At 41.2% G+C, this 25,907-nt stretch overlaps 1 protein-coding gene across 2 annotated transcripts in view; it reads left to right on the top strand.

The window, feature by feature from the left end:
* The window catches only part of STAMBPL1 (STAM binding protein like 1), a 305,486-nt gene that overhangs the window by 182,422 nt on the left and 97,157 nt on the right, over positions 1–25,907 (top strand). For both annotated transcript variants that reach the window (XM_086921944.1, XM_086921943.1), the window contains 3 exons: positions 3,168–3,263; positions 11,849–12,206; positions 24,628–24,752. In XM_086921944.1, coding sequence (XP_086778070.1) covers positions 3,168–3,263; positions 11,849–12,206; positions 24,628–24,752 — 579 coding nt within the window. The remainder of the gene's footprint in view (positions 1–3,167; positions 3,264–11,848; positions 12,207–24,627; positions 24,753–25,907) is intronic.

The raw sequence follows: 25,907 nt of genomic DNA, 5'->3' as shown, positions 1-25,907 counted from the left end.
TTAAGCATAGCATCCTAGAAAAGCCAAAATATCAAAAGTGACCATACATGTTGTACCAGCCCATTGGGCTGAGTTCAGCGCATTATAAATCTATTTTCATTCATTCATTCATCCAGTCTGTTTGCCCAGCAAATTAGAATGGGTATGCCTCAGTGAAGGTAACCCAAAGAAAAAGTAGCATGTAGGGTTCTTAACATATGAGCTCCATCCCACTTCTATCTAATCTTTGAGCGAGTGCTAGACCTCCTTTAAGTCCCATGTACCATTTTCCAAAATCCAATGTTAATATCTAGGAATCAAGGCTCTGTGTTGACATGGCGATCTCCCACAATCATCGGAACACAGCCTAGACATTTGGCTTCCATTCACAGTAGACACAAAATGTATCAGTCTAGGGGTTGTATGCCTAGCTTCTGAGCAATGAAGATTACTATAAGCCTTGTATAGAAAAGCGTTTGTCCCGTCAATAAAATTCAATGTCTGGAATTCAGAAGTTAAAATCTTTCACCAGTAAACTGAGCCATATGAGTTAATTCATGAATGATTGTGTCCCTGCCATTCTGGTCACTATTGGAAGTTTCACTTATGCACTATGGGGTTTCGTCAATACATGAAGAATATAGATTATTAGAAGTCCCATTACATGCTTGATCTTTCATTACAGAGCTTTCTGTACATGGGTTACTGCCTTCACTAATAGAATCATGGACATGGATATCAACTTGCAGTTTTGTAACAAGTAGTACATTCCATAAAACCACATAATCCAACATCACAAAGACCACTACAAAGGCTTATGGTTCGCCCTTCAGAAGTTAGCTGGAAAATCTCTCATTGATAGCCACCATTGCTTTCTGTAAAAATACTTTTTGTAGTATTTTTGTTTGCTATTGTCCTTTTATTAGTTACTTCTATAAGCTGAAAAACGTGTGGCCATGCATTTTATAGCAGTCTTTCTAGTGTAACTGTTTAAATTCTATTGGGAGAGGGCACAGTTGTAGGGATATAGACTGTTAATGAGGGTCTCTTTTTAACCCCTTCCATGCTGACGACGGCCCCCGTCCGTCATGCATCACGGTGGGCGTGTGCTGATGACAGCTGGGGGCCGTCATGAACCCGCCCACTCATTAAAACAGGCGCACAGGCGCAGAATCGCGGCCGCGTCCACGGGGTTAAAATGCACTGATGAAGTTGTAGGAGTGGCAGGACGCTGTAAATAATTTGAAAACCACCCTGTAATGAGTTAAACAGGATATTATGGGCGTGATTTGAGCAGATAAAGTTTTCTCCCTTGCCAAATATATGCTGCGCCACACCCACACTACCTACAGGTTCACTGTCTTTTGATAGGTGCAGAAACGCTTTCCCTGCTGGAGAGAAACCATGTATATTATCATGGTGTCTCTGTGTTGCGAGTCCCCTCTCATACTCTACCCAAAGTATTTGATTTCTTTGAAGGGAGTCACAGCCCTGCACCCAGCATCATGGCACCAAGGTTGATCATGGGATAGTCCGTCTCTACTTAGCAGCCTACCTTTCACCAGGTGGATACTTCCCATCAAAAAAGGAACCATATGGATTATAGCACAGAGGGACCATATAGTTAGTAGTGCTCTTCAAGTGCTTCTGTTGGCATTCTTGTGTTCTGCATATTTGTGCACTCCACTCCCATCAGCACATTAATGAGGTGACGTCCGGGGCAAAGACCCTCTAGTTGTTTACCCGGCTCCTCCAACTCATTCACACGTTTATATTGAGACTTGTGTACAAATGGTCTCTGTTACAGGCACAAGTAATCACTGAACACTTTGTTTTATATATGGAAAGCTGGGGCATGCAGTTTCCATAGATCTCTGCATCTACTGAGGCAGGAATATTTTTACCTCACAGTCACAGGTGAGTGTTCTCAAACCTCTACATCTTCTGAAATACAGCGCAGCATCATTTGATGAAGTAGTGTATGTATTTTGTTTGCAGTCTCTCCATATATCTGCTGATGCAGGAGATTTGGATCTTCTTGGTGTCCGTATCTGCTGAAATGAAGTCTCAGCATTAATAACTTTTAGATTTTTCAACAAAAATATTATGCAGCAAACACCCTTCACCTGAGAACAGCACAAATGATCTTGAACGTTAGGAACACAGTCCTGGGAACATGTGAAGGGGATATGACAATGCTATAAATGTCTCGTTTAGATCAAATTGCTATGGTCGACACCAGTCTACTGTTTAAAGGTATTTACTGAAGCAACAACCAAAATAAAATAGCCAGCCGACGCGTGTTTCGTCACACTGGGATACAGTGTCTCACTTCCTCCATCATATGGACTTCGACACAGCTCTCCAGCCTCATCGCTCCCACATCTGGGATTGTTTGTACGTGATACTCACGCCCTGAAGAGTCTAGGGACATTTATAGCATTGTCATATCCCCATCACGTGTGCCCAGGACTGTGTTCCTATTATCAGTGTTTACTCTGAGCATAGCTAACACAATGCGTACTAGTCTGAACGCCAATCTTCCCGTTTTACTAAAAACCCTGCATACAGACCTGATCTTAAACGCTATCTGAAACCTTGGGCCCTCTTCAGTATTTGGGCAGAGGTAGTCAGGCAATGCTAAAGCAAGCACATACTAGGTAAAGTATCCTTGTACCATGGCCAAGCTGTGAGGCCTTTCACATATATTATGTTGATTATAGATCCTGGTTGCAGATCCAGACACTGGGAATAAGGTTTCCTAAGCTAGGATCCTTTGCACTCTAGTGTCAGGTTCCTCTCCTCTTGTCGACCTTCAGAATCTTTTATCTGAATGTGGCATGTGGGTTCCAGTTACTTAACAAAAGCACTTCCTGTAAAAGTCTTTACTTTCCCAGACCCACTTTGGATTCATGATATAAATGCAGAAATCTATTATAACCCTTTTAATTCTCCCACCCTTTTAATTCTCCCACCCAAGTCCATTAGAGCCTGCATTGAGCTGATTTACAGTCAAGGCGCATAATGCGTAAGGGAAGGGCGGGGGTCCAAGTGTATCTCTTTGGCAGTTGTATTTTTCAGTCTGTGATTTGTCTCTGGTCTCAAACTTTGATGTTTACTAAACTTGATATAAAAATAAATTGAGAGAATCCTTATACTGTTAAAATACTATTATTTTTATTTTTAAGAAATTGAAAGATGTGGCTTTTCCCAGAACAGATGAGTTGAAGAAGTTGCTCTTAAAAAAATACAACATAGAATATCAAGAACATTTACAAGCCAATGTAAGTATCAGTGTGTTTTGCAAACTGAAGGTGCATATTAATATGTGATAGAAAATACTGCCGTCCAGTTTCAGATCCAAAAGGCACATGCATCAACCATTTTTGCGAGTGCAAACAGTGCGATTCGCAAAAATCGTCCGTTCGCACTTGCAAAAAGGGCCTTTGCGATGCATCAAGGTTCAAGGAACGTGCAATTTGAGAATTCGCAATTATTTGCAATTTCTCAAATTGCGATTGCATTCAAGGAATCCCAATTTGCGATTCCTTAAATGCAATGTAAGAACCACTTTAGAATATCGATTTCACTAATAGGGGCCGAAAATTACCATGAAGTTGAACTTGATTGTAATTTGCAAAAACTGTGAAAGCTGCACACGAGCGCACCATGGGTGCACATCCCTATTTCAGGGGTGCAACAGGGTGTCATTTTGACACCCTTGAAATTGCATGCACAATTTACGAGTACCTATAGGTACTCGCAGATTGCTCATGCAATCTCCCATTCATTCCTATGGGCCTGTAGGCTCAAAGGAATGAATGGGGTGCCTTTCCTTAATTGCAACTCACAACTAGCGAGTCGCAATTAAGGAATTTGTAGTAATCACTATTTTCTCAGTGATTCCTATATGCATAGGCATTTGCGCTTCCTTATTAGGGAATCCTTATTTTTCGCTAATAAGGAATCGCAAATTGCATGTTTGATGCATGTACCTGCAAATTCCTTTAGAAACTCGTAAAACCGAGCTATAGACTTATGTTTTGCAAAATGTGATTGTGTCACAAGTAATAGCACATCAGTGCGGTACAGTTCCTGTCCAGTACAACCCCTACTCTTTTACCTGACTAAAAAAAAAAATTGCATTTATTGAAACAATTTTGCGCTGAAAATAAAAAGCCGTGGTGTGAGGTAAGTGTACCATGCTGTCAAAGGTGAAACCGTTACCTCAGAAGTTCTGGGTGCCCTCAATTAAGGAACTATATATATGCTCAATTACTCCGGCTCTCTGCACCAAGTAATTAGAGCTTTACATTCTGTTTTAAAAAACAGAAACTTACTTTTAACTTATTTCTGGGGTCTGTGTTGGGTGGGAATTTCTTTCTAGTTAAATTCCGGCCGTTATCCTCCGGGTCGCCACAGCTCTTTGGCTGTTTGAGCGGAGAGTGTGCCAGCATCGTACACAAATTCTTATTACCCACTTCTTGGCTGTAGAGTATGCACCACCATTTTGGCGGTTAGCTGTATAGTTGTTTAGAGCACTTAGCTTATGCACGCAGCATGTATTTAAGGCGCATGCCAGCACAGATGCGCCACTGGTGCGCCGAAGTCCAGCCCGTCTGCGCCTGGAGGGCGCCAGGGTTTAGGACCCCTGCCAATTTCAGGTCAGCCCCCCTGTAAGTACTTCACGGCTGAAATATAGGATTTGGCGTCCGCATCATAAATGTGTCATCCGGTTCTGGAACTCTCAAAGGCGCAGATAAGATGTGACAGTCTGGGTTTTGTACAGTGACTACTCCGGTCGTGGGGAGGTAGGTATGTCGCACACTTCAGCCTCTGCTCTCTGCCAATCTAGTTTCATTGAATTGTAGGTCTCTAACTAAACATAAACTAGAGATCAGTGAATTGCTGGAGCAACACCGCCAGATGCTGTCTTCCTGATTAAGACCTGGCTAAATGAGAATTTCCTGCCAGATATTCTGGAAGCCATTCCACAAGGCTTCACTACTCTGAGACTGGATGGGCAATCTCATAGAGGGGGAGGAATTGCTATTATTTTTAATCAATCATTGCAATGCTCCTTCTGGAAGTGTTCTATTGAGGGGGTGAAGTGGCCCTGTTTTCCTTTCCTCTCACATAGGATTTTGAAGTTTCAGGAATTCTGCTCTACTGCCCGACTGAGCCGATAGCTAATTTCTGCATTCTATCTTGCAGATGCTCTTCCCCCTCTTGGTTCGCTGCTGCGGCACCTTTCTGGTTGTATTGCATTTTTATATTCATTTTGATGATTCAGCATGCACAGTAACATCAGACTTGGTTGGAAATCTAGAGGGCCTACAGCTCACCCAGTTGGTCTCTGCCTCTACCCACATACTTGGGAATATTCTAAATCTTATTTTTTTCAATTTGGCCCAGTATGTGGTCAGCCCTACTACTCCACTTGTCCTGTCAGACCACTTGGCTATCCCATTCTTGGTTCCTTATTCAAAATCAACTGCAAATCATCCTCTTGCCCAGACAGCATGAGTGCGCCAGTGGGACAAAGTGACCACTTCCAGCTTTACTAAAGCATTGAATGATAGCCGATTTATTTTGATTGGCTGTGTTAAACGGGATAATCTCCTATGGGAAAATGTAATGTCTGGTGCCCTATATCCAATAGCCCCTATGACCCATTGGTACTTTGAAAGACTGAAACAATCTTCTGAACAATCAATGATGAACTTATAGGAATGAAAAATAATTGCAAGCACCTTGAATGCCTTTGGTGTAGAGAATATGATCTTGACAATAAAATCAACTATTTGGCTGCTCTCAAACAGCATCAAGTATGTTCTCTGGCATTACTCCCCTAATAAAATTCTTTGATCAGAATTCCTCACAAGAAGTGTTGCTATTGTAAAATCTCTTACGTCCTTGTCCCAAGTCTCAGCATATATCATATGGAGGAGGAGGGCTGTAATACCCTCGCTCAGTTTTTCTCAGACACGTTGGCAAAGATCTATGAGTCTTTTGGAGCGGCATCTAGAGAATTTGCCTGCCTTCATTCATGGTTTGAACCTACTAAGGATCGCTGAGGGCTGCAGAATTTTAGACTCATTGAATTTGTGGTGATGTCTGCTGTGCTCAGGCCTCTCAAGTCGGGTTCACTGCTTGATCCCGTTTCACCTTCCATCTTAGAATGAGGAGTGGAAGCCGTTTTGCCTTTGGTCCATGAACTACTTAATAATTCCCTGACATTGGGCTAGGTCCTGAAAAAGTGGAAGCATGCAATGGTAGTTCCTCTGCTTAAAAAGCCAGTGTTGGATCCTTATAATCTGGAAAACTACTGACCTGTTTCATTGCTACCACTTTTGACTAAAGTCACTGAGATCCAGGCCAACCCACAGCTCTCTCTGTTCATCAAGGCTAACCATGTTCTTCATAAGACAGGCGGGGTTTCCCCTTTCCTATAGTATGGAGTTGACCCTGCTGTTAGCCTTGGAATCTATTCACCAAAGTTTGGACACCGGAGACACGGCCGCTCTTTCACTACTAAATCTAAAGTGCGGCATTTGACATTGTATAGCACAATCTGCTCATTGAACATCTTTGGAGATGCAGTGTCGTCCACATGGTCTTACAGTGTGTTGCCTTCTTTTTACAGGAAAGCACCTTCCAGGAATGCCAAAAAACACACTTCCCTGAAGTGTTCAATTGACAGAAGAGTCCAACCTTATTTAATATATACATGCTCCCCCTGGCTAAGATCATTGAATGTCATGGGTTCACAGTGATCACTTATGCTGATGATACTCAGCTGCTCATGATCCTCTCCCAGGATGCTGCTAACATGTCTACTTCGCTAAGATAGTGTCTAGAGGGAGTGCCAGTGGACCGAGCAAAATTGCTTGAGGTTGAATGCAGTGAAGACCAAGGTATTGATTCTGGGCAAATAACTTAATATCTGTTCAACCTCTTGGCCATTTGGTTTGACCAGAAGCTGTCTTTTGACCTCCAAATCACAGCGTTGGCTGGGAAATAATTCAGAATCCTCCAGACCTTGAAAAAGATTCTGGACCTGCAAAGAAAAATGTGGTCCAGGCACTAATCATCTTGAGGCTGGGTACTGCAACGTGTTGTACCTGGGGTTGTCACAGTCTCGCATGATGGGCCTCCAATACACACTGCAGTGGCTTGTCTGCTACTCAATTACCTGAAACGTATCCCCATGGTATCTTCACTGGCTTAGCTACACTGGCTCCCTGTGAAGCATAGGATCTCCTTCAAGGCTCTGTGCTACTGCTTTAAAGCTTGACAAACAGTGGCCCTCAGTACATACAGCCTTTCATTTAACCCTGTACCTCTCTGAGGAGTCTCATAACCTCGGGGGCTAGGAGGATTTGCATCATGAAAGTTAGAAGAGTACGCCTTGGTGACAGATCTTTTTAGTTTTCTAACTTCAAAACTGTGGAATTCGCTCTCTCTTTATGTCCAACAGGTCTTTCTGAACTCCTTTTTAGGAAAAAATTGAATACTTGACTGTTCAGATAGAATTGATCTCCATTTTTGTGAGTGTATATCACATGGGATCTTGGACATCAGCCCTGAGAAACTTTGTTACAAAGTAGCGGTGCTCTTTACTAGCTCCATTATTAATATTAGTAGTAATAATAATAAATGAGGAAAAGCAAACACTTCTGCGGTTGAAGGGGAATGGCACAGTCTTCTGTCTGGTGTACAGGAAAATTAAATATCGGGAGGATCACTTGATTGCTCTGCCATAGTTTCTGTTCCTGCCATCTGGTGTCACAAGGCTCATGAGATACACCACATGTAAGAGTGGTAGCTTTACCTAAAGTGTGTATTTAGAACTTAGATCGTTTCACTTCTTTTGTATACTAGAGCCTGTCAAACTTGCATCGCCCCAGGTGGGCTGTAAAAAGTGTATGCCTATGTCCCCTCAACATCTGCCGTACTACAGAAGTATTGTACTTGCTGTGTTAGAACCCTACGCTGTCACTGATCCATGTCATGAAATAACTAACCACTCTTAAGTCAGCAGTGTTGGGTGGAGCAGTCTGTGTTACTGCTGTAGGATAATTTCTGAAAACTTGTTGCAAGGTTATCCTTCGTTTCTCATTTTAGTCAGCTTGCATGGTGTGGGTGTCCATGTCTATTTTAAATGAGCCTGTTGCTTTATTATTTAGTTGTTATCAAGTTTAGTAAATTCCAACAACTTCAAAGTAATATCCTAATCTGCCAAAAATAGCTAGCCACCTTGGCCTAATGGAAGCCATACTTTAACTAAGGTCATTTCACACAACTACCTCACCCACTTTAAATGACATCTGTGACCACATCTGAAAGAGAACACACACAATCGATAGGACGGGGCGATGCAATGGCTGCACTTCTTGTACGTTTGTTAGTAAATTGAGCAAGCCACACTAGGTTCTTACAAATGTCAGTGTCTGTTATGTGTTCTTGGAATAGCCAAAGTTGCTGGATGTCTACTTGGCTGACCTCATCAGTAGTCTACTGAGGTGGGAGTTCAGGAAAGTCTCCGAAGAATTTGGTTATGGTTATATCATATATATAGTTTTGTTCCCTCTTTCTTTACCTGGTGAAATCTGTCTCCAACCCCCCGTTAATGGTACATGCTTTATATGTTTATGTCGGGTAGTCCTGCAGTGAGAGGACTTGAAGATATGGCGGTGACTGAAATACCTTTTGTTGTTGGGTCTTTGGTTAGAAGGAACTGTACATATTATGCTTGTCATATAATTGTTGTGATATTAAGTATTTTGATCAACAGTTTTGAGTGGTTTTTTCATTTGTTCCTGACTCTGCTTTTTTGACCTTCTTTCACCCCCTTGTTTGTCTTATCCCACATGCACAGTGTTCATCATGTTATGGAAGGAATGTGAGTGTGAATGTGGAATGACTGATGTGTAAAAGACTTGTGGAATTTTTTGTTCACAGCACGGACTGTCTGTCCTACTTCGTAATTTATTTCCTTCATCTCTTGTCTGTCTTTATATATATATATATATGGTGACTGTGAACAAGGGCAACTGCCCGAAACGCGTCAGTCTCGTATGCTGCCTCTGCCTTAAGAAAATAAAAAGAACTTGCCTTTACTTTGGGACTCGTGTCGTTTTCTGGGTCTGGGGCTCCAGATTTCAGTCTTCGTGCTTTGCCTGCATATATATATATATATATATATATATATATATATATATATATATATATATATACAAAAAAGTATTTTGCTATTTCTGGTTGTTTATACAAAGAAATAAGGTATATCAAAATAAATACATTTGATTTGTTTCAACAGCCGACTAGCAATTGATTCGTTGTTAGTTTGGATCCCAATTGAGTTGTTCTTTGTTTGCAAAATCAGTCACAGTATTTGCTCCTCTTCTGTTTATTCCGGTGACTGAAATAAGGCATTAGTTTCAGCATGATGAGTATGGAGCTTTAATCTTTTAACACTGATAACGAGTATGGGATTTCAGGAAAGATGGTATTCTCTCTGACCAAAGAGATTGTGTGTAATCCGCAATCTCTTTGGTCAGAGAGATTATCTCCTGGTGGAGGAAAAGAAAAGATAAGATGATGATGCTATCAACTATCAGTACGTCAGTGGCGAAAACATACTGCTGACCAAAAGTAGTTGTTGAGGGTCCCGTAGATATTTCCTCAGGGATCCCCCCAGAACATATTGTCCCACTCTAATTTGATACAGTCCAGTCCGAACTACCAAGTCCAGTTCGGACTGGATGGTTCCCATGGGGCACAGGGTCAGAGCTGATTTGCATATAGCCAGTGTCTAACCCAGGGTGGTGTGAAGTGCAAAAAAACGATGGATTTAGGCCCAGATCCTTGTACTGGGGTGAATGTATGACATTGTTCTACATTCTGTCCATCAACTGTGTTTTTTGCAATTTTCACCCCGAGGGTGCTGGGTATACTCAGACGTGAGTCCCAGGCTCTCCACACCACTGGAGTCAAGCTATCCAGGCTGAATGAAGGCTGATAGCCAGAAACCGGTCCTTGGATGCTTGATTCCGGTCTGGGAAAGACATGGCTTGGTAGTTCGGACTGGACTGTTCCCATGGGGCACAGGGTCAGAGCTGATTTGCATATAGCCAGTGTCTAACCCAGGGTGGTGTGGAGTGCAAAAAAACGATGGATTTAGGCCCAGATCCTTGTGCTGGGGTGAATGTATGACATTGTTCTACTTTCTGTCCATCAACTGTGTTTTTTGCAATTTTCACCCCGAGTGTGCTGGGTATACTCAGACGTGAGTCCCAGGCTCTCCACACCACTGGAGTCAAGCTATCCAGGCTGAATGAAGGCTGATAGCCAGAAACCGGTCCTTGGATGCTTGATTCCGGTCTGGGAAAGACATGGCTTGGTAGTTCGGACTGGACTGTTCCCATGGGGCACAGGGTCAGAGCTGATTTGCATATAGCCAGTGTCTAACCCAGGGTGGTGTGGAGTGCAAAAAACGATGGATTTAGGCCCATATCCTTGTACTGGGGTGAATGTATGACATTGTTCTACATTCTGTCCATCAACTGTGTTTTTTGCAATTTTCACCCCGAGTGTGCTGGGTATACTCAGACGTGAGTCCCAGGCTCTCCGCACCACTGGAGTCAAGCTATCCAGGCTGAATGAAGGATGATAGCCAGAAACCGGTCCTTGGATGCTTGATTCCGGTCTGGGAAAGACATGGCTTGGTAGTTCGGACTGGACTGTTCCCATGGGGCACAGGGTCAGAGCTGATTTGCATATAGCCAGTGTCTAACCCAGGGTGGTGTGGAGTGCAAAAAAACGATGGATTTAGGCCCAGATCCTTGTACTGGGGTGAATGTATGACATTGTTCTACATTCTGTCCATCAACTGTGTTTTTTGCAGATGATGTCGGTGGCTTCGGATCGGAAGGGTGGGAGGCGGACGCTCTGGGTTCTGCCGGAGAGGAAGGAGATGGTCCTGTAAAGAGCCTTCTCTTGTATTCCGGCTTCTAGGAGGCGTGGCTTTAGAGTGCAATGACAGACCGTGTTGAAGCATGTATCAAACAAACTTTAATTGCTGTTAAACTACCCCACAGGCTAGTGAGTAACATTCCTGGCTAGCTGCACTCACTTTGATGTACAGTCTCGGTGCACTGCTGTCCTTTTCTCACATTTCCAAGTTTGCACCCCTTTCTATCACTTTTGTTTTTGTGGTAGCATAGGCATGACGTATGATCTTATTCTTTTGCTTGTGGAAGTATTTTGCTACATTTTGTTTTATTTAAATAAACGTGGTTAAACCTTTGTTATTAAATTCTTCGTTGTATTGTTTGGTTCTGCTATTAAAACTAACATCACAATTAGATATTGGTGCATTCCTGATCATGGTGCAAAGTGTGAGCTGTAAGGAGCACATTGTTTATTAGTACAAGGCCTAACCTGCTGCAAGCGGAAGTCCATTTGTTCTTGACCGGCTTACCTTAGCTATCACTGCTACTTGTTGGGTTACAACATGTTTCAAACATGTGGAAGTTGCTAATCGGAGTGTTTTTAATTTCTGTGTTTTATGCTCGCCCTATGAATCATAGATCTAATACAAAAGTTTATAACTGGGAAAACTTTAATATTTGCCTTTTCGTGTTGCTTAAATATGAATATTGTATGGACAGGCTTAGGTGGGAAATGTGAACCAACCATAGAGAATGTGACGTGTGCATTTCTCCGAAAATGTTGTCAGATATATTATAATTCGCGCCCTGTTGAGATTTTTTTTATTAATTGTGAAATACATAGTCTAGTTACGCATTATTTAAAGAAACATTTACAACTAATTACAAAGAGTATTTTTTGCTAACCTTTGCAGAACTCGCACAAAGTGGAACTCCTTAAGAAAGTGGAGCAGCAGCGATTGGTGGAGGAAGAGCGGAAGAGAATTGCACAAATAAGACAACTGCAAATCGAATCCCAGCAGTTTGACTACTTTGAAGATCAGCTTAGGAGGCAAGACTTAGCCCGCGATCTGACGAAAACGAACGAAAATGTCAAGGTGTCTGAGCAGACTGATGGAAGCATGTTGTCTTGTATTTCCGCCCCTAAAAACGGCAGCTTGTCTAAGGTGTTCTCAGATAAGGCCCATAAGGGTGACGCAGCTGTGTGTGCTGGCCAGTCTCCCCCAGTAAGCAGGGCCTTAAAGCCAGCAGCCACTCTCAGTGCTGTTCAGAGTAAGTGCCTGGTTCCGTGCAATGCCCTGTGCAATGCCCTGGTGTCTTCCTTAAAAGCTTATTAATGGAATTGCATGCACATTTCTTCCTTTGTTCTGTGAGTTTCTAAATGGATTCCGTTTTATTAGATTAGACTTTGTATCTAATTAAAGTTGCCATCTGGCAATACTTAACTCCTTTTTTACCAACATAGAAAATGCAGTTTTCCTCGGAGCACTTCTTATTTTCTGTGTTAGTGACTATAAACTGGTATTGAAACCCAAGTAGTATTGTCTCATGTTGAGATAGGATCTCTCCCTGGACTTACAACGTACAGGGTATGCTATATATAGTGCCATGTTATAAGGTCGAGCTATTATTAATAGTCGTGGCTGTTGTAAGAGCTGTCTGTGGCCCAAATGTGAGGATTAGCAGCCACATGCATCAAGCGATTTTGGAGTCGCAAACGGTGCGAATCGCAAAATTCATCCGTTTGCGATTCCAAAATCACTTTTTGTGATGCATTAAACAATTGTGTAGAAATCGCAATTTTTTGCGATTTCTAAAAATGCGATTGCATTTAAGGAATCACATTTTTGCGATTCCTTAAATGCAATGCATGAATGTTTTAAAAAATGCGACTTTGCAAATAGGGGGAGCAAATTAACACGAGGTTGAACCTCGTGTTAATTTGCAAAATTTTTCAAAAATGCACAAAAATGCATTTTTGAAAGTGTCATGTTACACACACACATGTCCTTTGGACATGTGTGTGTGAAACTTGAACTTACAAAAACATTTCAAGGGTGCAGGGGGGGGGTCCTTTGGACCCTCCTCAGCACCCTTGAAATGCATTAACAAATTGCGATTCGCAAAATGAAAATCGCAAAATGTTAATGCCTTCCCATTGATTCCTATGGGCCTTTTGGCCCATAGGAATCAATAGGAAGGTTTTCCTTAATTGCAATTCGCAAAATGTGAATCGCAATTAAGGAAAATTAGGAAATCGCAAAAATATTTGCGAATTATTCATGCATTGCCGTTTGCGATTTCTAAATTGCGATTCCCTAATTTTCGCAATTTAGGAATCGCTAACGGGTGCAATGATGCATGTGGGTGTTAGAGCCTTCAAAACGATCAGAAACAGCGCTATGTGGCAATAAATGGATTTTCACAACATCACAACATGATTATCAACCATGAGTTTGAATGTTGAGTGGTTTGTATATTATCAGCAGAGACGAAAACAGCCCTACTGATCCATTTTACACATTGCTAGTGATGTATTGTTTTTATCATATGAGACTAATGTGCGTCTAAATTCTTTACATCTGTAATTCATATAATTTGCCTCGTTTCAATAAATAGAAGAATATAATCTACAGGTAGGGAGCTATTCCTGTCTTATTTCAGGATTTTGAATCTCTGCAGCAAGAACAGTTCAAACGTGTACTAAATGTGGTTCATATCCAACCATGCACTATGGTTTTATGTTGGTCTAGATTGCTACTAAGGACTGCTGTTGACATGATAATCCTAAAAGCAAAAGGTCATGCTGTTTGTAAGTTTCCTCAGAGTCCCATAGTGAATATATCATTCCCTAACCATGAAGGCAAATTGGAAGAAACAGGTCGATGGGTGTAGATGGTAGAACACTTCTCTCTCTATAACAAAACCACTTTTTGCTTTTTTTTTTTTAAGTTTGAGTTTATTAACCCCTCCCCTGCTGGGAGGGGTTAATACCGTTCCGTCACCAGCACAGCTCAACCGCGGCTGGTGACGGAGCGGTTCTGTCACCAGCATGCGGCCGCCGCGCGGCCGCCCCGCCCCTTTAGCGCTGCAGCGGAATAGCCGCCGCAGCGAAAGGGTTAAAGATTAAAGAGGCAAAGACAGAAAGTGAAAAAACAATCAAAGATGACAATCAATTGCTGGTCAATGTACGATTAAACTACACATAAAGAAGCAGAAGAAAACATTGGTGATAAAAAGTATAGCAATATAAAAAGGCAGTGGAGAAACATAATAATTGAAGGTAAATAGAAATAAACATTCATGAAACAATATTGAATAACAATAGTAATGATAAAATATTGAAAGAAAGTCATGGTGGTTTATGAACTTCAACAGTATCAGAATGGGAAGAATGAGGGGAGGACGCAACTGAGGATAAATAATTGGTTAATGGGAGCCACAGGAGATCTCGTTTGACTGCAAGGGTAATGGGAGTAACAAAATTGGTGTCCAACCTGTGATTGAAACAAACTGCATTCCACCAAGCTCGAAATGTAACATCAGCCGTTTGCTTCCAGTTAGAGGTGATGAGGTGAAAAGCAATGGCTATAAAGAGGTCTATTAGGGCGTATCGTTGTGAGGGTTGGGTATAAATAGGGGATAGGGAACCTAGAAAAATGTTGACAGAGGAGAAAGGGAAGTGAAAGGCAAAAATCTTCTGGAGTGGAGTCCAAACCTGAGTCCAAAAGCGAGAAATGGGTGGGCAATCAAATAATATGTGTTTCAAATCTGCCGATTGGTGGGAGCAGGACCAACAAGTGGCAGAAGTATCAGGGGAAAAAGTCGATAAGGTTGATGGAGTAAATAAAGTGCGATTATAAATAAAATACAAAGTTTGGGTTGTATTAGCAGCTCTAGAGGTTTTATGTAATTTCGACCAAATTGTATCGCATAAAGGAATGGGCCAAGCTTGCAAAAGATCTTTTTCCCAAGCCAACTCAACCTTGGATTTCGCTCTATCTAGAACACAATGAAAGGATTTATACAAAAAGGAAGCTGAAGGTGAGTCGTCTAATGCAGAAGAGATGGTGCAGAAAGAAGTAGGAATGTCACTGGAGGGGGGTAGTGAACGAAGATATTGAGTAAGAATGGGACAAAGTGAAAAATATTGCGAGCGAGATGAAGAGGGAAGGGAAAAGCGTGTTTGAAGTTCAGTAAAAGAAAGGGGAAGATTAGAAGAAATAAGTTGGGAAATCCATTTGAGACCGCGAGAGTGCCAAGAGTTCCAAAAGATTGAACGGTTTCGAATCTTGAGAAGTTTGTTGTGCCAAATGGGTTGTAGATGAGTAGAAGCAGCAGATGGATAAGAGGAGGACAAATAAGGAATAAGCAGTTTACGAGAGTGAGAGATGATAGGGTTTCGTAAGGAAGCCATAGAAGAAGTAAAAGCTAGGATTTCACGAAAATCAAAAGATAGAAGCCAGAGGGGAGGATAAAAGGGAAGATCAGAAGAAAGCCATCGAAAAGCCTGTTTCAAGGAAAAGGCTCTATGATAAAATTTAAAGTCAGGAAACTTAAGACCGCCAATAGATTTGTCTTTTTTCAGGGAAGCAACAGCAATGCGTGAACGCTTACCTTTCCACAGGAATTTAAGAAGAATGGAGTCAATCGTTTTAAAGTAATGAGCAGGAATATGAATGGGGATCATAGAAATAGTATACAGTATGATTGGTGCTAGCATCATTTTAATAGAATCAAGGCGACCCCACCAGGAGAGAAATAAAGGATTCCAACGTGTAATGGCAGTGGTCAATTTTTTGGAAATGCAATCAAAATTAATTTTAAGAGTATCAGGAAGGCAAGGGGCAATCCAAACACCCAAATATTTGTTTTTCAATGGTTGCCAAGAGAAACCAGAATGTTCAAAAAGATGTTTTTGACAAAGAGGGTTTAAGGGCAAAATTTCACATTTATCGACATTTATGCGATATCCAGAAACTTCAGAAAAGGAGGACACTTGATGAAGGGAAGAGGGAAGAGATGCTTGAGGGTCAGAGCAATATAAAAGAATGTCATCAGCGTAAACTGAAAGTTTAACTTGTTGAGAACCAAACTTAAATCCAGAGATATTGTCATCATTCCTAATTTTAGTAAGAAAGGGCTCCAAGGCTAAACCAAACAATAAAGGGGATAAAGGACAACCTTGTCGGATACCTCTCTGTAAGGGAAAATAGTCTGAGACCACACCATTTACAAATATTGAAGATTGAGGACACGAATATAGTAATGAGATAAAGGAAATAAATTTAGGAGGAAAGCCCGCCCATTTAAGAGCCTGAAACTTAAAATCCCACCCTATTCTGTCGAATGCTTTCTCCGCATCTAAAGAAATGGCAGCCAGTGGAAGAGAGAGTGACTAAGATTTGCTCAAAATTTCAAAAAATACACGGGAATTTTCGGACGAAAGGCGACCTTTTATGAAACCAGATTGTTCTGCACCAATTAAGTCGGGAAGAAGAGGATCCATTCTAAGGGCAAAAATTTCAGCAAAGATTTTATAATCTGTGTTTACTAAAGAGATAGGGCGATAATTTTTGCATAAGGTATGGTCTTTATCGTCCTTTGGTATCAGACAAATCAGAGCTTTTTGGAAAGAACAACGAGAAGAGCCGGAAGCAGTAAAAGAGTGGAATAATGTAAGTAGTTTAGGGAGAAGAAGAGAAGCAAGAGAGTTATAGAACTCAATTGTAAAGCCATCAGGGCCAGGAGCTTTACCAAGTCTCAGAGAAGAGACTGCGCGGGAAAGTTCAGAAAGAGTTATGTCAGAATCCAAGGAGAGAAAATTAACGTGGGAGGAAGGAGGAGGGGGAATATCTTGAAAATAAGAAAAAAGATCAGTTGGATCAGGGGAGTGTTCAGGAGTGTAAAGGGTTTTATAAAAGGAAACAAATTTGTTTAAAATATCTTTATCTTTAAATAAAGACGAACCAGTGGGGCTTTGAATAGATTCAACCTTTTGTCTGTTTTTCCGTATTTTGAGATAATTAGCCAGTAATTTCCCTATTTTGTTTTGACCGCCATAGTAACGTGAATTGCATTTCAACAAGGAATTCGAGGCAGCATTGGTGGTGAATTTGTTAAAAGCAAATTTATCATCGATAAGTTCTTTGAGGGATGACTCAGTGTTGGAATGATAATAAGCATATTCGAGTTTCTTAATATCGTCTAAAAGCTGAGCTGATTTAGCCTGGGCTTGTTTCTTTTTTTGAGATACAAAATATATAATAAAACCTCTAGAAGCAGCCTTAAAAGAGTCCCATAACGTCACAAAAGAAGTGTCAGGGGTTTGATTAAGAGCAAAAAATTCCGTAGCAAAGGTTTTAAAATTGGTGCAAAAGGAGGGATCAAGGAGAAGTGAATTATTAAATCTCCAACGGACAGGATGGGGAGAAAAGGGAATTAGGTCAATGTCCACAAATACACGAGCGTGATCAGAAATTAAAATGGATCCAATATCTGAGTGCAGGGTAAGTTGGGCTAGGGATTTACTCAAAAATAAATAATCAATACGAGATTGGGAGTGATGGGAGGGGGAGTAGAAACTGTATTCTCTAAGGTCAGGGTTACATAAACGCCATATATCGACTAGAGCATTGTTGCGAATAGAAGCAGTGAATTGAAAATGGATTTTGGAAGCAGAAAATTTAACTTTAGAATTTCTATCTAAAATTGGGTCCACAATTTGATTACAATCCCCACCGAAAATAACATAATCATCAGTAATAGTAGCAAGTTTATCAGAAATAGCAGGCCACAACAATTTATCAACACCAGTAGGCGCATAAACATTGAATATAACCACAGGAATTTTATCTATGGATAATTTAACCAAGACCCACCGAGCATCGATATCCCATTCCTGGGAGATGAGAGAAACATTTAACTATTTGTGAAAAAGCAATACAACTCCGTTTTTCTTACCTAAAGCCGGTGAGTGAAAGACATGACCCACCCAGCAACGTTTAGGTTTTAAGGTTTCAACATCAGAGAGATGGGACTCTTGTAAAAGGGCCACATCCGCCTTAAATCTGGCCAAATGGGATAAAACCTGTTGCCTATTAATAGGGTTATTCAACCCTTTAACATTCCATGTAACAACTCGGAATTCAGAGAAAATAGCATTGATGTGGAAAACAGCATTAAAGAAGAGGAATGAGAAGAAGGATATGTAGGTAAAAGTGAAAAATAGCTGCAATTAAAACGTGAAAGTAGACCAATAAAAGAAATACACAAGAGCAGAGGTAAAGGAAGAGAAAGAAGAGAAAGAAAAGAGAAGAAGAAATAGAAAGAGAAAAAGATGATAAACAGTATATGACAAAAGGAAACGATAAAAAACATACTTACAAAGACAAATTGAAGAGTGGGGGTGACGGTGCCAGGAGACGACGACTTCAACAGCAAGAGCGTAACACCACTGAACATCCGGGAGAGGACAAGATGATAGTGGACGAACGAGTAAGATGGGATGGTAAAACACAGGGAAAATTGTGAGGGTATAGAGAGAAGACAAGAGGGTGACGAGAACGAAAAACAGACCCAATATTGAATAACACTAGGGCAAAGAAATAAAAGCACAATTGTACATATGAATATATGCGGGGAGGGCACGGAAAAGACAATAGACCACAGGGAATAAATGAACAAATTAGATTACATAACCAATGAAAAGCAATTAAATGTCAAATGTCGTATACTTGTAAAGCGCACAGCTGCCCCAGCAAAGGGGCATCCCGGCGCTGTATACCGCTGGGGAACCCATCCTGGCTTTCCCTGTGAGATGGTCCCTCCTGGGCATCTCCAAGGTGAAGACAAGCATCCCCGGCGCTGATGGGACCGTTAGTAGAGATTAAGCAAGCTATTGCCCAGAGTTGCTGAGTGGGACTCATGGTTGGAATAGGCACCGAGGTGAGAATTATCGAGTCCGCTGACCATGGCCCAAGACCTTGCCGCGTCGGGAATCGAACCCTGGTCTCGGGTTGACCTCTGCTTCCGGGTCTGCCACCTCTAACCAGTGAGCCACACCACTCTAAACAACTCCAGAGGTGTCCATAACATCAGCTCCGTGTCGACAAAGAAATTCCAGCAGGGCAAGAGGATCTTCAAAAGCTGTGGTTTTGTCCTCATAGGTGACTTTGAAGAGGCATGAATGAAGAAGGCCATATCTGGCATTGAGGGGCGCGCAATTGTGGACGCAAGGCCAGGAATTACTTGCGGCGGTCAGCTGTTACTTTAGCCACAACCTGAGAGAGATACAAACGATGGCCTTCCCCAAAAATCTGTTTTTTAGATTTTGCAGCAGATAGGACTTGAAGAAGGTCCGTATATTGTAGGGAGAGCATGATGACACCTCGAGGCTTGGTGGAAATCTTCGCACCCAGTCTATGCACTCGTTGAATATTGAAAGTAGAAGATGGCGGGAGATCCAACATTTTTGACAGGAATGTTTGGAAAAACTTCGTCGGATTTGTACCTTCTGTGTGCTCCGGAAAACCGTAAAGACAGAGGTTATTTCTGCGATTACGATTTTCTAAATCCTCTGCCTGTCGTTTGAGGAGGGAAATATCTTTTTCTAGGTTGGTAATCCGAGAGCAAGAAGACTGAAGAGATTCTGTAGATTGTTCCACCAAGAGAACACGGGATTCCAAGGAAGACCATTTATCGTGTAGAAATTGCAAAGTCTTGGTAATTTTAGCCACGAAGGGTTTTAGAGCACGAATTTCTTCGAGGATAAGATCCATGGCAGCAGAATTTGAAGAGGTACCTGGAGAAGGCAGGCCTTTCTTGAGCCGTTTAGTCGACGAAGACTGCGGGAGGTTACTGGAGGATTTCGATTTCGGAATAGCTCCAGGAGTTGTCTGCGCCATGCGATGTAGAGTCCTCCATGTCCGGAGGAATAGAGTCGTAGTCTGAACAAGGACGAGGCTGAGATGAGGAGGAGAGTTTAAGATTGCTCAGTTTCCCCATAAGAAGCACAAAAAATTGAAAAGTGATAGTTCAGTCAAATAAAGCGCAATAATCCTAATGAGATTGCTGGTAGGTGTATAAGCTAGATAAGAATGTCAACAACAAAGGAGCAAAGGAGCGCCAGGAATGTTGATGATGGTATTTATTTGGAGAAAAGTGCTTCAACAGACTCCAGAAACAAAATGGCCGCTCTGTGACGTAAACAGGAATGCATTACATGTAGAGACCCAGGAAAAAACCATATGCAAGAGTTATTATGTGGGTCCTAACGAAAGAAAAAGAGAATTAGCCAGAAAAATCTCCATTAGGGCATATTTGGTGGTAGTTGCAGAGGGAAAACACAGCTAGCATGAAGAGGGAAAAAACAAAATGGCGGCTGCTGCAAAAGTGGGCCGATTTTCAGCAAAATTCAGGGTCTGAGGACCATCGTGGAAGTTGTAGAACGGATCAAGGTGCTCACCTCATGATCCCAATCAGAAGTCCACGTTTTGTTCCGCAATAGCGTGCGGAGAAAAGTCTGTCATATTCCCTCCTTGGAAGTCCGGCAGCGGAGCTCCGCTACAAAGCCGCCATCTTAGGTGGCGCTCAAGTCACACCCCCCACTTTTTGCTTTTTTGCTGCAGAAATCTGACTATGAAAGACTGAGATAAATACTTTGGTATATTCATAATGTTTTCTTCTCTGACTTTAAGCCACTAATAGTCTACAAGAGTGACCTTTAGGAAAACATTTGGGCTTTACTTTCCAAAGGTGCTGATGTTTATGCAACTAAGATGTAACATAACGTGCATCTGTAAAGTGAACGTTCACCCAGAAGAGTATCTTAGTGCTGAATAACATATGTTTATTGTTACCCAACTAAATGGTACTCATGTTATCGACCTCCGAAGGATGGAAGGCTGAGTGGACCCGCCTGTAGTTGAACTGGTTACCTTAAGTTCAAACACAGGCCCCTACATTGGACAAATTAGCCCATTAAGCCACCAGAGCCAGTACCTTACTATGCTACGGTCACTAGGGAGCTGTGATGAGATTGAAGTTGGAGTTTTATCACCAAATACTAACTTCCGTTACACCCACACCCAGCTAATAAAACATTGAGGAAAGACATAGTAACTTTATTGTACCATTATACTTATTTTGGTAACTTGTCTAAGCCCATGGCTGATTCCAGAAAGTGTTAGTTGCAGATAGAGAAAAACAATTACAAAATGGAAAACCAATATATAATAGACAAGCGGATGTCTAAATGAATAGAAGTTTGCATGTTACAGGATTTCATTAACCTCTCTAAACATCAATACTTGCCACAAATATTGTAACTGACTAACATTAGCAGAAAATTTCGCCCAGTACTTCACCAATAGTCTTACAGCAAAGATCTACTCTGAAGACTCATTAATGGGAATGATATTAACAAAATGCTAAAATAAGAAATTGTGTTAGTCAGGGCCTTTGGCTATATGTCCCAAGGCCAGGCAGGACGTGGCCAAGAAGAGATTTGGCAGGTGTGGTGGGGAGATTTGCACATTAAAAATGATCCCTTTACACTGTTTATGGAGCTCAGTTCCATCAACTGATTGCAATCCGAAGACTTCAGTTAGTTATAAGGAAGGCGAAAATGTTCAAAGTAGAGCAAGCCAACCAAAAGCCACAACAATGGCTCCTTTCGCCTTAAGTGATAGCCTCCTGGCAAGTGGGATCTCTAAATAGGGCGGATGGTTCTCTTCCAGGAAAGCAGACCACGGTCTCTGCGACACTGGCCGACCGTCCGCCAGCGTGTGAATGAGCCGCTCTTGACCATGTGGAGTTGCCAATCAGTAAGAGCAGTCAGTGCTAACTCAACATGTCTGTTTTTCTGGCATAGCTCTTTCAGTTTTTTCGTTCAGAGCTTATAATAGCAATAGATCCAACAACTGTTGCCATGAAATGTTATGTTATGTTAGGGGGGTTTTGTAGAATGTGCTAATACCAGTAAGGCAATTTGGTGCTAGTGTCCCAGAAACAGAGCACACTGTGGAAAATAACGGTGAGAGAAGCAATAGACCTATTCACATCATCTCATCAGAGAGCTGTGTTTGACACCCTGGAGGTGCCAGGCATTATTTGTTGATGTTTGTTCTTGCCTTCAAGCTAATGAGATTATTTTCTGCATTAGTGCAGATGTAGATCAGTGTTTTGGGGGATGGTCCCAATGGATAAAATTGAAACAAATAGCATAGATAATATCTGAATGTTTTCTTTGGCAGAAATCAAGCTGCTTTGCAGAAGAAACTACCACAAAGCAGTTAAAAAACAAACTGTCCTAACGTATCAATAAGGGCATATCATTTTAACCTCTACAAGGGCATGACCAACCCAAATGCCTTGAAAGACATCATTTTTGCAAAACAACAATGCTGTGTATTGTTAATTAAATCCTAAAGTATAAAAATTCATGATCTCATGTGTACCAACCTTTCAGCACCTATTTATCTTCCTGTGACTCCATCCTTAGTTAATTTTTCCTTATCTGATTTCACCCAATGACTAAAGAGGAGGTAGCAAGGATGGTCCAAGAGATACAACCTTTGAGCATGCCTGCAGAACCATGTGCAGTGGTGTGTATGAGGACATTCTTCCTATCACTTGAGGTATATCTCCAACTGCGATCAACTCCGTCATATCCGGACCTTTGAAGCATGCTACCATCATACCTTTACTAAATAAATCCTCCAATGACCCAAAATTCCTTACCAACTAATGACTAATTTCTAATTCCCTCGCCACCGCAAGCACATAGAAATAAAGGATACAAAAATTACTTCAGTAACGCATTGAAATAAATCTGATGCTTCATTTGCACCAGTCTCAGTTCAGGCCAACTAGAATGACTGACACTGACTACCATCAGGGAAAAGCTTATCTTGTCCTTTGAATGGAACAAAAATGCATCTCTAATATCCCTTTTGCGTCTTCTCTTCAATATTTACACATTCTGGCTGGCACAATAGAAATCTATATTCAACATCGGCTAAGCTTACCTGTCAATTAGGCCTGGGCATAGTACGCAGAGTTCCATAAGTTCCATAAGTGGCGGAGTGCATTAGGTTGCGCGGTTCATGCTGATTTTTAGCAGATGTGTGTCCCACGAACTGCACCATGCGCAGCTCAAGAGGGCGCTGCTTCTTTCTGCCGCTCGAGTAGATGTTCTACTTGAGCAGCAGCTTCCTCAATGCGAACGGAAGGTTTCTCAATGTGAGCGGTATCGGCCTTCCGCGGCTGTCCGTGTTGAGAAATCTCACTGGGAGGTGGCCTGCAGTAAGATTTTCCTCTCTCGCCAACTTAATGTTGGCGAGCGTGAGTGAGGAAAAGACTTTGCTCTGACTTTTTTGGAACTCCATGCATTATGTGGAGTGGGTTAAACTCAGCAAAGTATGTGAGCAGAGCGGAATTTTATGCCCAGACCTACTATCAATGAAACTTAACACAGAACAATTGCAGGGACCAGGTTGTGGAGCAAACAGAACCCAGGCCAGAACCAACGTACAACTTTTTCGTGAAACATCTGAAAGCTGACGTTTTCCATCATTAATGCAATTAGCTTCCATTGCTCCAAGGGCAGTGACTGAGGAATGTTCGACTGGGACCTGTCCTTTACTGATGAGACTCTTATCTTCCCTGTTTTATGTAGTTCCTCTAGCGCTTTGAGGCACCTGGAAGAAGATAGGTAGATCTCTATAGGAAGGATGCATGAATAAATTAGGTACAAAATATTGTCTTAATCTAATTATGGATATGCTTTAGAAAGGAGTGGATGCTTCTTAATGCAATGAACGAATCAATCAATGTTTTATTTTTAAAACATCCCTAGTGATACTAATCAGAATGGTAAATAATACATACGACTGGACGGAGTGTGCATTTGCTGCTATTCCTTACTACAGATAAACAATGCTTTTTGTCTGGGATCAGAACCCCGGAATGCTATTTCCATACAATAAGAATGCATGTTTTTCAGTTTAATTAATTAAATATGATGTATTGATTGAGAAGCTATTTTCTTTTAACACACTCAGAATATAGCAAAATAAATTATTAAAATTAATTTTAGAAATATATTGCCAATGAAGTGATTCCTTATTTTAAACTGCTTCCATAGTGATATGGACACAGAAAAACCCCCCCAAAAAAACTTTTGCTCATTTCGCATCATACTCACCATAAACCCTCCTCTCACTCTCCCTCTTGGTTCCAGGACTCCAATTCCTTAGCTTGCTTTTACCATATTGTCACCTTCACCTCCTTGCGGAGGCAATGTGCCATCTCTGTTTCATACCAGTTCCCTGTTTTTTTGGTACCTGTAATAGCAAAAAAAGACTACAATGCTTAGTACCGTTATCTGTTCTGGTCAGTGAACAAATATGAATACAAAGCCCTATAGTGAGTGGTCTTCATATTGATTGGGGTCTAGAAGGGAACAGAGAAATTTACGTACACTACATCCAAAGCGACCACCATTGGAGAAAGTCTAGTTCTTGATCCTTTCCCATACATAATTTGATGTGACAGTAAGGGAGTGGACTTTGAGTAAAGTCTTTAGGGATTTTGTTTGGTAACATTTCATACATAAACATCTAAAGTTGTTAAATGGCCTACTCGTTGTGAAGCATATTTTAACACAGACACCTTTATTATTCATTACTAGCTCAAATGGTCGAAGGGCTCCGAAGTGTAGTCTTACCAAGAGACCTTATGCACAAGTTTCTGCTGCTAGCAGATGCCAATACAACACGGGGAATCGAGACCTGCGGAATCCTCTGTGGGAAACTGGTAAGAGTTGAACTTTTGTTTCTTTCATGTGAAATCTGTATTGTGTTGCGTTTATGCTGTCTTGAGCAGATAGAAAATCCATGTGTTATTTACATGTATCAGTGAAAAGAGCCGTATAATGCACCTATGTTCCTATTGGTGTTATTATTGAAATAATTGAAAGGATCTCTTAGTTTAAAGGTTATCTAGATTTCATTTTAATTTGTGCATTTCAAAATGTTGCTCTTCACAGTTCTGTCATTTCAATGGTACATAAAGTAAACCAAACTAAAAAGCAGGGACACAATTGGTTACACCGTTTTAATCTAAAAGTAACTGTGTTACATGCGTTATGTGCACTGCCTATTTGTGTGCAACAAAGGACCTCATTTTATTTATATAAGCTAGAAAGGTTGTTTATAGCTGACCATTGCACAATACAAATACCATTCGGGCTAGCTGTGCTCACTAGTTATAAGATGTAGCGAACCATTTCAATATTATTTGGGCTTTATTGTGCTAATCCTTTTCAATTAGTTGTCCATTTGTTGTCAAGTAGGTAGTAGGAGCTTCTAATAACCTAACTAATATAGTTTCCTAAAACAGATGAGGGGGCTTTTGCTGTAGCGCCCCTGGGCCCATTTAATTTTGATATTCATCTTTCCCTGATACTTTATCTCCGAGTCATTTACTTGGTCCTCTGATGGATCTTGAACTGTGCCAAGAGGGATTGGTCCTAGGGGATCCAATCCAGTTATCCAGTGCGTACCAGGATTTGGATAATCGACTTACAAGCTCGTAATTAGATTAATATATATTACTCTGAATACTACACTATGCAGGTACAGAATTATTATTGCTGGACCAAATCTCTTGAAAAAATATAAATGAGCTAGGATCATACAAACCAGTAACTTTGTTAAAGCAATAGTAACAATAGGATCTGTTGACTAGAAACTTCTCTATCAGAACTTCCATGCCTCTTTAAGACTATGGAAATGCCCAATCGATTATTGGAGGGCAGACATAGAGAGACAGAAACAGGCTTTTAAATGGTTGCAATTTATCAGCAAATGTAGGAAGTAAATACATCAACCTCAGACATTAAAATTTAAGAGTGTAGAATAATCAGATTTCTCATTCTCTGGCCATGAATTTCTAGATTTCAGGAAAAAG

The sequence above is a fragment of the Lissotriton vulgaris genome, chromosome 5 (assembly GCF_964263255.1).
Source record: "Lissotriton vulgaris chromosome 5, aLisVul1.2, whole genome shotgun sequence".
In the NCBI taxonomy this organism is placed as follows: Eukaryota; Metazoa; Chordata; class Amphibia; order Caudata; family Salamandridae; genus Lissotriton; species Lissotriton vulgaris.
Note: the sequence above shows the minus strand (reverse complement) of the source record. Positions and strands in the feature narration are given on the sequence as shown.